This window comes from Lycorma delicatula, chromosome 1, assembly GCF_047948215.1.
Source record: "Lycorma delicatula isolate Av1 chromosome 1, ASM4794821v1, whole genome shotgun sequence".
Classification (NCBI taxonomy): Eukaryota; Metazoa; Arthropoda; class Insecta; order Hemiptera; family Fulgoridae; genus Lycorma; species Lycorma delicatula.
In genome coordinates this window covers 35202291-35215217 of record NC_134455.1, presented here as the reverse complement: position 1 = coordinate 35215217, position 12927 = coordinate 35202291, and the positions used below count along the sequence as shown (strand labels likewise).

Sequence of the window (12927 nt, the reverse complement as noted above, 5' to 3'; positions counted from 1 at the left end):
GATTTGGTTGCAGTGCTGAACATTGTAGAGTGAGAGCCTTGTGTTGAAGTAGTTCTATTGCACTTTTGAGTAGACTTTTATTGTTACCCAGGAGACAGTGCATGGAGTTTTAAACTAATAGATGAAGAACAGCTCGACATTGTTGTAGACCTTTACAATGAGGTGTACAGAACTGGAATAATACCAAAGCAATGAATAAAATTAACTTTTATAATGTTACCAAAGAAACCAAATGCGAGAGAATGCAGCGATTACCGAACTATTAGCTTGATGAGTCATGTACTAAAAGCATTCTTGAAAGTCATCCACAAAAGAATATACAATAAACTGGAAGAAGATTTTAATAACACCCAGTTTGGATTTAGGAAAGGTTTCAGTATGAGAGAAGTACTATTTAGTTTTACTCAGAGGTGCCTAGATGTGAACCAGGATATGCATGTCTGTTTTATAGATTACAAGAAGGCTTTTGTTAATAAAGTTCACCATGATACTCTAATAAGCAGTGGAATATCGACTCACAAGATATACAGCTTATTGAATCGTTATACTGGTATCAAGCAGCTACCATTCAAGTAGATAATGATGTTACAGAGTAAATACAAATACGAAGGGAAGTAAGGCAAGGATGCATTTTGTCCCCATTGCTATTTAATCTGTATTCCGAAGCAATATTCAAGGAGGCTCTAAATGAAGACGAAGCTGGAGTTATAGTCAATGGTCAGCCAATTAGTAATTTGCAGTATGTGGACAACACTGTCGTCATAACGGAGACTTGTGATCTACAGAGAGCAGTTCAAAGCATGGACCAGGAGACTGATCCCGGACTTGGGACCGTGGGTCAGGCGGAGGCATGGGGAGGTAGATTACTTCCTCACGCAGTTCCTATCTGGACACGGGGAGTTTGGGGTCTACCTACATCGGTTCAAGAGAAGATGGACACTGAGGTGCTTCTACTGCGGCCAGGATGACACCTTTTACGAGTGCGAAAGGTGGGCTGTGGTCCGGCGTAGGCTTGGCACAGATGGCCTCACTCCAGAAACAACTGTAGCTCACATGCTGAAAGGGAAGAGAGAATGGGAGGCGGTACAGAGCACGGTGGCTAACATCCTGAAGACGAAGGAGGTACATGGAAGAGAGTGGGGAGAAGACTTCTAGGCGTGGGTAAGCAGCAATGTCCCTAGCAAGTATACTGTGTGTTTATTCTATTATATATTTTATTTTTGTGTTGTATTGTATTGTATTGTGAATTCATTGTCTCCATTGTCACTGTGGTTGGTACTCTAAGGCCGGCTCGAGATGACAAGCACGATCGCTTCGACCGTGTGCAGGAGGGCCACGGCTAGAGGTGACATCGCCGAAGAGACAACATGAAGTGTGGGTTTCATTTATTATGTAATTTCCTTGTATTGTATGATTGTGGTATTATTTTATTTTATCGATTGTGTTTCCGTTCCTGCTAACGGCTACGAGGGCACTCACGGCGAACGTGCCCGCGGATTGCGGAAGGAGGAATAAGTTCAGACACCAACGTGATGGGCTGCAACTGAAGGGAGGGTTCTTCGCTATTGTCCTGATTGTGTTTTATTTTATCTTATTTTATTTCATTTTGTTGAGTTGTTTTGTGTTTTGCTGCTGGTTGAGGAGTGCAATCGCAGCCAACGTGATAGTGGTGGCTGACTGCGACGAGAGCTGCCGCAGGAGCGCAAAGTTACTATGTTTACCGAATTTTATTTTATTGTAGTGTGTATTTCATTTCTTTTGTTTATGTTTTTGTGTTTATATTGCTGGCGGGATGGCATATACGATCACTGCGACCGTGTGTAGGAAGGCCACGACCAGCGGTGACGAAGCCGAAGAATGAGACGGATGGGAAGAATAGACTTTTATTAATTATGTATTCTGTATGGGTGTGTTACTAGGCTTAACTGCGTTTTCCTGATGGCCGCTAAGCGGTGGTGTGAATGAGAGTGAGTGTGTTTTATTACTTGTGTTGTGTCCTGCGGATGGGTGTGAAAAAAAAATACAGGGGGCGAATCGTGGTCGCCGTGCAGGGCCAGGGAGGCAGCCTGGATGCAGAGGACGCTTTGGCTCCTTCATATGCAAGAATGAAGGTCATTTGGGGTGCTCCGATGATGCATTTGGGACCCTCTGGTGTGAGAGGGTGGACGCAGCGGTTTGCCGGCTTCGTGCAAGGCGTAGCCGGCAACCTAGTGTAGGGACGGGAAGGGTAGCCTCTCAGTGGAGGGATGTAGTGGTCGTCCAGAAGGGAGGGCTACTGCATCTAGATGAAACTGAGAGGATCCCGATGGGACGCCAAAGGAAAGGCAAGACAGGGGTCAGTCGACTGCCACGACATTCCAACATTCCTGCGCATAGCCTAATGGCGGAGGCCGGGGTTGTTGGGGGTGTTTAACAAAAGAGAGCAGTTCAAAAGATTAAAGATGTTAGTATACAGTACAGCCTTAGAATGAACCTCAAGAACACAAAGTACATAATAATAACTAGATCACAAATGGTGAGCCCAGAGTTATACATTGACAATGTGATAATTGAAAAAACAACAAAGTACAAATTTCTTGGTACTTGGATACCCAACAACATGGACCAAACCCTGGAAATTAAAACCTGGATAGAAATGCCTAGAAGCACATTTCTCAAAATGCGTACTTTCTTGTGTGATCGGCAGGTCAGATTATATCTGCAGGCTAGAATGGTAAAATGTTATGTGTTTCCTGTGCTGCTATATGGAATGGAGGCATGGACATTGAAAAAACTACACATGAAAAAGTTGGCAGTCTTTGAGATGTGGTGCTATAGACACATGCTAAGGATATCTTGGAAGTATAAGGTGTCAAACATCAAGATACCAGAGAGTATGAATAAACAACTTGAAATAATGTCTACAGTACATGCCGGGAAATTACAGTATCTAGGTCACATAGCAAGGGGATAGAAGTTCGAGTTGCTCCAGTTGATCATGCAGGGGAAGATAGTGAGCAGACGTAACGTTGGGAGGCGCACAATTTCATGGTTGTGCAGTTTGAGGGAATGGTTTGGCAAAACGTCTACTGAACTGTTCCAAGCTGCCTACCAAAGGTCAAAATAGCGATGATGATTGCAAACCTCCTGGAGGAGATTCCACTTGAAGAAAAAGAAGAAATATAAACATACCAACAAAATAATATTCTGTCATGGATATGTAGATGACACTGTCTTATTGTGTCTAGGCAGAATAAAACAATCTGTACAATACTAAGGTACAGTAATCAGTAATGGAATATACCATATTTAATTATACAGTTGAAAATGGATATAGTAAACAAGTAAATGTTCTTAATCTCATCTTTAAAAAAAACAGCCAATGAAAAATTAATTTCAAATTATTTAGAGAAGCAAGTAGTCAGAGAAGTAATTTGCCAGAAAACCACTGCTGTTTTCTGACAAATTACTTGCAACTCCTTAGATCAACTAATACTAAATATATCTTCAAAGGTTATTGTCTCAGGTCCCTGCAATTGTAAGGCACCTCTCAAGAAATCACAAAATATAAGGGTATATTTAATTATTTTTTTTAATGATTAATTGACCAAATTAGCTTGAAACTTGTGTGTATGGGAATATGAAGTGGAAATTTTGTAAATTATGAAAAATATTGAGCTTTCCTCCTCTATGAATCATGAGACCTTGCCGTTGGTGAGGGGGCTTGAGTGCTCAGGGATACAGAGTAGCTGGACCGAAGGTGCAACCATATCGGAGAGGTATCTGTAGAGAGCCAGACTAAGGAATGATTCCTGAAAGAGGGCAGCAGCTCGTTCAGTAGTTGTTAGGGGCGTGAGTCCAAATGACTTAAACGGCCATATCAACATCACTCAGTCCTCTGAGTACTGCGCAGCTGAAAGCAATGGAAAACTACAGCTGCTTTTTTTCCAAGAAAATGAGGCTCTCTGCATTTTCATATAGCAATGATGGAGGCGCCTTCCTTGGTAAAATATTCCGGAGGTAAACTAGATCTCCGGGTGGGGATTACTAAGGAAGGGGTCACCAGAAAATTAAAAAATAACATTCTATGAGTTGGAGCGTGGAATGTTAGAAGTTTAAAAAAGGTTGGTAGGCTAGAAAATTTAAAAAAAGGAAATGGATAGGATAAATTTGGATGTAGTAGGAATTAGTGAGGTTCGGTGGGAAGAGGAAGGCGACTTTTGGTCAGGTGATTTTAGAATAATTAACTCAGCTTCAAATAATGGGCAGGCAGGAGTAGGTTTCATAATGAACAAGAAGATAGGAAAGAGAGTAGAGTATTTCATAACGCATAGCGATAGAATCATTGTAATAAGGATAAAATCAAAACCTAAACCGACAACGATTGTTAATGTCTATATACTTACAAGCGCCCATGATGATGATGAGGTAGAGTGTGTATACGAAGAGATTGATGAAGCAATTAAACACGTAAAAGGAGATAAAAATTTAATAATAGTTGGAGATTGGAATGCAAGCATTGGAGAAGGCAAGGAAGGAAATATAGTGGGTGAATACAGGCTGGGCAAAAGGAATGAAAGAGGGGGCCGACTTATAGAGTTTTGCACGAAGTATAATTTAGTAATTGCCAACACCCAATTTAAAAATCATAATAGAAGAATATACACTTGGAAAAAGCTAGGCGATACCTATCTGATACTGCAAGGTATCAGATAGTTTATATCATGGTTAAGCAAAGATTTAGAAATCAACTCGTTGACTGCAAAACTTACCCTGGAGCAGACATTGATAGCGACCATAATTTGGTGATAATGAAATGTAGATTGGGGTTTAAAAACCAGAAGAAAAGGTGTCAGATGAATCGGTGGAATTTAGAGAAGCTTGAGGAAGAGGAGGTAAAGTAGATTTTTGAGGAGGACATCGCACGAGCTCTGAGTAAAAAAGATAAGGTAGAAAATGTAGAACATGAATGGGAGAATGTTAAAAAGGAAATTCTTAAATCAGCAGAAGCAAACTTAGGCGGAATAAAGAGAACTGGTAGAAAACCTTGGGTTTCAGACGATATATTGCAGCTGATGGATGAACGTAGAAAATATAAGAATGCTAGTGATGAAGAAAGTAAAAGGAACTTTTAATCTTTACATGGAACTAGCAATTAATGATGTTAAAGAACAATTTAGATTCGGAGTAACAGTACAAGGTGAAAACTATCGGACCTATCGGCAATTAAGAAATGCTATAAACAGGAAGTGCAAACTGGCGAAAGAAGAGTGGATTAAAGAAAAGTGTTCAGAAGTGGAAAGAGAAATGAACATTGGTAAAATAGACGGAGCATACAGGAAAGTTAAGGAAAATTTCGGGTTCATAAATTAAAATCTAATAATGTGTTAAACAAAGATGGTACACCAATATATAATACGAAAGGTAAAGTCGATAGATGGGTGGAATATATTGAAGAGTTATACAGAGGAAATGAATTAGACAATGGTGTTATAGAGGAAGAAGAGGAAGTTGAGGAGGATGAAATGGGAGAAACAATACCGAGTTCTGAATTTAAGAGAGCATTAAAAGATTTAAATGACAGAAAGGCTCCTGTAATAGACGGAATACCTATAGAATTACTGCGCAGTTCAGGTGAGGAAGCGATTGATAGATTATACAAACTGGTGTGTAATATTTATGAAAAAGGGGAATTTCCGTCAGACTTCAAAAAAGTGTTATAGTAATGATACCAAAGAAAGCAGGGGCAGATAAATGTGAAGAATACAGAACAATTAGTTTAACTAGTCATGCATCAAAATTCTTAACTAGAATTCTATACAGAAAAATTGAGAGGAGAGTGGAAGAAGTGTTAGGAGAAGACCAATTTGGTTTCAGGAAAAGTACAGGGACAAGGGAAGCAATTTTAGGCCTCAGATTAATAGTAGAAGGAAGATTAAAGAAAAACAAACGAACATACTTGGCGTTTATAGACCTAGAAAAGGCATTCGATAACGTAGACTGGAATAAAATGTTCAGCATTTTAAACAAATTAGGGTTTAAATACAGAGATAGAAGAACAATTGCTAACATGTACAGGAACCAAACAGCAACAGTAATAATTGAAGAACATAAGAAAGAAGCCGTAATAAGAAAGGGAGCCCGACAAGGATGTTCCCTATCTCCGTTACTTTTTAATCTTTACATGGAACTAGCAGTTAATGATATTAAAGAACAATTTAGATTCGGAGTAACACTACAAGGTGAAAAGATAAAGATGCTACGATTTGCTGATGATATAGTAATTCTAGCCGAGAGTAAAAAGGATTTAGAAGAAACAATGAACGGCATAGATGAAGTCCTACGCAAGAACTATCGTGTGAAAATAAACAAGAACAAAACAAAAGTAATGAAATGTAGCAGAAATAACAAAGATGGACCACTGAATGTGAAAATAGGAGGAGAAAAGATTATGGAGGTAGAAAAATTTTGTTATTTGGGAAGTAGAATTACTAAAGATGGACGAAGCAGGAGCGATATAATATGCCGAATAGCACAAGCGAAACGAGCCTTCAGTAAGAAATATAATTTTTTACATCAAAAATTAATTTAAATGTCAGGAAAAGATTTTTAAAAGTATATGTTTGGAGTGTCGCTTTATATGGAAGTGAAACTTGGACGATCGGAGTATCTGAGAAGAAAAGATTAGAAGCTTTTGAAATGTGGTGCTATAGGAGAATGTAAAAAATCAGATGGGTGGATAAAGTGACAAATGAAGAGGTATTGCGGCAAATAGATGAAGAAAGAAGCGTTTGGAAAAATATAGTTAAAAGAAGAGACAGACTTATAGGCCACATACTAAGGCATCCTGGAATAGTCGCTTTAATATTGGAAGGACAGGTAGAAGGGAATAATTGTGTAGGCAGGCCACGTTTGGAATATGTAAAACAAATTGTTAGGGATGTAGGATGTAGAGGGTATACTGAAATGAAACGACTAGCACTAGATATGGAATCTTGGAGAGCTGCATCAAACGAGTCAAATGACTGAAAACAAAAAAAAAAATTGAGCTTTATTGGAATTTGAACTGAGATGAAAGGCTGAGACATTACCACTCCACCACTCAGCAATTTTCAAAGTAATCTCTCTAATAAAGTGATCAAGAGCTCGGAGATAATATGAGCACAGTGGAGTAACATTATGATGCAGGTAAGCCTGTGGTTTGTAGTTTTTCCAAGCAACAAAAAAGTTTTAAAATAAACAGTGAAAGACAACTCAGACTACTCAACTTCATCTGAACTCTGGGCTTATAAAATTACAATTCACACATTACTCAGAAAACCCATTTCACCTGCACCCCTTTCAGGAGAACTCAGTGCTATAAAATATGTAGTAACTCAAATAAATCTTAAAACAAACACATTATGATTTTTATTCCTACACAGAATAAAGAAAAAAAAACACTCTAACCCACATAAACAAACATTCAGTAAAATACCTGTTAAATTTTAAATTGCTGTACATAATAGAATTTTCAGAATAAAACATCATGTACAGGATACATTCACCAAATACATAAAATGCACTAAAAACATGTACAAGGCTGTGACTGCAAATGTTCTGGGTGAACAGAATACAATTTCAAACAATAATGCATTGAACAGATATAATCTTATAAGAATGGCCTCAATCACTTATTAGTTTTCACAAATAGAAATGTTAACAACTTTAGTATACAACACCTACAAGTATATGCAAAAAGACCACATTTTGATAAATTTGACCTAAATCATATAATTTACATTTACTACATGCTTTGTATATAACAAAAAGGCTCCAGGGTAAAATAACAGATATAATTTTTTATTATCATTAAAAATTAATAATTTTGTATTATTTACTTGTTTTGAGGTATGTTTAATGTACTGCTGATGATTTCTTGAACCATAGTTGGCCATTGACTGGAAGGATAAACATCCAGGCCATCTTCAACTGGAATGCAGAAGCAGGTTTGTGTTTCCATTGTATAGTGATACTGTCCTCTTATAGTAAACTTTCCAGCTACTTTGAATTTTGTATTTTCTATAAGCAAAGAAACAAACTTACACTAAACAGATATTTGGAAGAAAAACTTAATTAGATAAAATCTTGACAAGAATAAACTGTGTGAAAACACAGTGAAATTAATTTACTCACTAACCAGCTTTTTTAAATCAACTTTTTATTTATGTAAAAAAATTTAAATGAGGCACAAGAACTTCCTCATATTTCAGTCCATGAATTTGCAGTAGCAAAGTATAGTGATACAAATTCATTAGTTATTCAATTATTTATATTTTCACTTATTTGTTTTATGTCTAATCACCAATCTATACAATACCTAAAGTCTACCAACTTCCTTTGTTTCATTTCTAGAATAGATTTTTTTCATAGATTGTGTGAATTCACATCATACATTTGTTAATTATTTTATGAAAACACAACTAAATTACTGAATAAACATATTTATTAAATGTAGGTTGTTTAATTATTATCATTATATTACTTTATCTGATAGTGTGGTGCATAGATTAGTGTTAAGAATTTTTAATTGTTTATGTTGATAGATCTTAGGAATTTGTAAGTGTACAGCATAATTTACTAAGGTTTAATTATACTTTTTATTGAGCAGTTATGGTGCAAAAAAAATACTATCATAGGTGTCCTCTAATCAGTTTCCAAACTAAAGAAAAATGAATGATGGGGCTGTGAAGAGAAATAATAAAAACATGATTGAATTTATGACTGTGGAAACATGAAATGAAGTATTTCTGATTGACCTCAAAATGATCTTACAGTAAGTTTCAAAAACCACAAAGCAGTCTGCTAACATTTTTTTCTGCAAAAAGTATCATGTGTAGATGATTTTAAAAAGACATTTCTCAACTTTATTTTTACTTCACCAAAGGGTGCGCGTGTTCTTATACTCTGGAAGCTGATTTTGAAACTTAAGGAGAAAAAATTATTTTCAAGAAAAGAAATAGCTTAATCAATTTATTAATATCAAATAGATTTGAGGGTCAAAAACCTCAAACAAACAGGCTGGTTCTAGGAGAAGAGTGTACATATAGTCTACAAAACAGTTTAGTTTCTTCAACAACTTCAGACATTTTCGGAGAGGGTTATCCAATCCTACATCAACAAACATTATGTTCACAGCAAACATTTTCACAATAAGAATAGACAACGTAAAAAAATTAAAAAAAATTAATTTTTTTTTATTTTAAAGGATAAAGACTTGTTACACTTTATGTAGAAGGTAAAATGAATTCATTCCAACTTATTTCTCAATGTGAAATTCAGCTCAAATACTGGCGAATATTAAGCTGAAATTAAAAAATATATTAATAATAATACCCAATATTTACCCAATTAATAATACCCAATTATTATCCTAATTATTACACAATTATAATACCCAATTTGTTGGAAAAAAAAGAGTATTGGTGATAAGCAACAAATCCTATTACAATGTTCATGTGGATAAAGTGCCAAATTTTCTAGAAAAGTAGTTAACTAATCCAAAATGTGTTAAAAAATCGCATTATTTTTTTTCAGAGGCAAAATGATAAAAGTTAATATGAATTAATAAAAAATAGCAAATTGTGGTTTGTTTCTAACACCTTTAATGAAATGTTAAATGCAAAAGGGCATACTATTATCTGTCTTATTCTGTATTACCCAGAATTTAATTTAATTGTACTAATTTTTTATTGAACAAAAAACTGGATGGCATTTCAGAATATGTTTCTGGCAACAAATCTGGAATCGTCATTTACCTGGGCAAAAATAAAACGTCCAGAATTGGAGAAAAGGTATGGCAAAGAAATTTCAGTCTCATCAAAAAGGTGTAAAAAAATACTGAACTATTCAGGGACTGATTGAAGATGTCATTGAGTCATTAACCATTAATGTCAGTAACGATTAACAGTGTTTATCTGATTATATGGAAAACAGCGTAGAAACTGATAATGATTTTTTGAAACTGAGAAATGGAAGAAGATTGAATTGGTGAGCAATTAATATAAAAAAGTGATTTTGATATATCTTTTTTTTAAATACTTTGTTTTCGCTGCATTTTTATCATATCTGTAGGTATGGGATGTAAATATAAAATTAATTATTGTTATTCAAATTCTATAAAGCCTAGTGATTAATCTAGAATTTTAGGTAATTAATTTACAATTTTCTTATAAACATGAGTAATTTCAGTTTGTATTAGTGGAGAAAAGTTTTCAAAATTTCAACGGAAATATCCATTTTGACTAGTTTCAGCATGACATATGTACGTATGTATGTGCATATGTATCTCGCATAACTCAAAAACGACTAGCCGCGGTATACTGAAATTTTGGATTTATGTATTTTGTAACATCTAGTTGTGCACCTCCCATTTTGATTTCAATCGACTGGGCTAAAAGTGTCCTTGAAAGCCCAAAATCCAAAAAAAAATGTTGATTTTGGACTTTTTCTTAATTGCAGTAATAAGCCCTCATTGAGAGATTTTCAGTGATGTATCATAAGTGGTAATTATTGTCATTTGTTCCATAGTTATAGCCAAATAAAATTTTAATTATGAAATATTTGGATTTTACAAGAGGAAGGCTCATCGATTCAAATCCCAACTTTATCTCCTTTTCTTTTTTTAACTTTTTTTTTAATTTAAATGTATTGATTTATTAATAATTATTGACCTTTAATTGTAAAAAAAAAAATCAATAATAATAATAATAATTTAATAATAACAATAAAAAAAAGCGAAGAAATATCAGAAGTTATTAATGAAATAAAATTTTATGTACTTTTCATTTTAAAAAAATATATATATGTAATTTAATAGGCGGACAAGGAAACCATGTTGTATTAAATCAGATTTTTCTTAAATTATATTGATTTGAATCAAAATTGGGGACATCTGCTGAGCCACAGACACAATGTTATATAATTTCAGCAAACTTTGATTTTGATACTTGATACTTTTTAAGAAATATATATTTATTTACTGTGTAATTCCAGTATAATTGTATTCTCTAATTCATTAGATAAATTTAATTTGATTCAAAAACTTCAATACTTGCCCTTAATTTTTCTAATATTTAACTTAAAAGGTACATCAGTAATCTAATTTAATGATCCCTGACTGAGAATGCAAAGCATTATAATTTACATCAACTAGTTATTTAAAAGAACAAAAATAATAAGTAAATTTATTACTTTTTTGAGCAGTGGGTTCAATCTTTCCACCAGGTATTATTCTTGATTCATCTTTAGATTTAATTACATCCAAGAAATTAACCACAGGTTTTGAAATTCCTGAATATTGAACTCTGACCTTCTTCACAGCTGAATTAGCTATATCTTGAGTTTTAGCAATTATAATTCCAAGAGGTTGTCCAGCATATAAAATTTTTTCTTGTGCAAATATCTGTAAATAAGCTAATTATTAAAAGCCTTATACAAACACTTAAAATGTTTCTGTAAGTAGTAGTGATTTAGATAAATATTCATAATATTTTTTTTTTTTTGCTCCAGGCATACACTTATACTCGTGTATATATATATATATATACATTTTTTTTTAATTTTACACTCTCAATACATTAATGTCTGTTGAAAGTCAAAATATCATATTTCATGGTGGTTAATGGTTAACTTGACACAAATATTTTGTTTAACAGATGATTTTTGAAGTCGAAGGTTCTGAGTTTCAAATCCTACTAAATGTTAGTTACTTTTAAACAGATTTGTATGGTAGACAGTGGATACTGATGTACTTTGGTGGTGGGGGTTTAATTAACCTTACGTCTCAGGAATGGTCTTCCTGAGTCTGTACAAGACTAGTTCATTTATATGTCACACAATCACCCTTATCTAGCCTTTGGAAGTTGCTTACTGTTCACTAGTTAAACAGATTGCAACATACACATTGTTCAAATAAATTCTACTTTGGTGCCATAACTTGGTTAGGAATATACTCAGTTGGTTAGGAGAAGATACTCACTCATCTTCTCTATGTATCGATCTTGCTGGTTCATGTATCAAAGTAAATAAAATACATTGTTCAGTTACGTTTAAAGAATGTATTTTCATAAATTATAATGATCATTACATATTAACATATTTTAGATTAAGTTGAATTTGTTACATTGTTGCAAAAATATATAATTTACTGTATATATATATATATATATATATATATATATATATATTTATGTTTATTGATGAATGCTTAATTTAGACTGAATAATATTAGAATTAGATACATTGTAACACACACAAATGAGTCTTAGAATGATAGACAGAGACAGACTGACTGATTCTAGTGCAGATTCGGCTTATTTAGTGTAGATGGAGACGAGTGAATTGTGCAGAGCCGAGTGAATCAGGAGTTGTGTCTCAACACACATTAAGAAAATAAAAAATAATATTTCATGAGGGTATACATTTATACATGATTCATTTCTACCCATTATTAAATTTTCAGAATTACAAAGATTGTAATAGATACTATATTTCAAAGAGAATTTCAAGTAATCAAACAAAGAAAACTAAAAAAATAAATAAATACAATCTAAATTAACATTTTATCTCTAGACAAATAGTAACAATAACCACCACCACCCTATAAATTTAAACAAGGCAGTTAGAGCCTGGTTTTTCAATAGACTTTCTACTAAATCAGAACATTAAAACATCTGTCAGTGATTAGATAAGTAAATATTTTATTGTAAACTCTGCAACATGGCTGGGAATCTAATAAGAGTGGACAAGACAATCGAGGATACATATCACATTGTACTGCAAGTAGTGTAACATTCAGCCAGCTAGTATACATTCTGCTGTCTGGTTAATAAATGGTTGCCTTGGATCTTACACTTCAATTTTCATTTATATGTTATTGAGCTTTTGTGCAAGTACCAAAGAATACTC

General features: G+C 34.0%; 1 protein-coding gene across 1 annotated transcript in view; it reads right to left on the bottom strand.

The window, feature by feature from the left end:
• LOC142317477 (xanthine dehydrogenase-like) overlaps nucleotides 1–12927 on the bottom strand; it is a 152709-nt gene that overhangs the window by 47667 nt on the left and 92115 nt on the right. Inside the window, exons 15-16 of the mRNA XM_075354045.1 lie at nucleotides 11212–11422; nucleotides 7860–8040 (exon numbers count right to left, since the gene is read on the bottom strand). Of these exons, the coding sequence (XP_075210160.1) occupies nucleotides 7860–8040; nucleotides 11212–11422 (392 nt within the window). The remainder of the gene's footprint in view (nucleotides 1–7859; nucleotides 8041–11211; nucleotides 11423–12927) is intronic.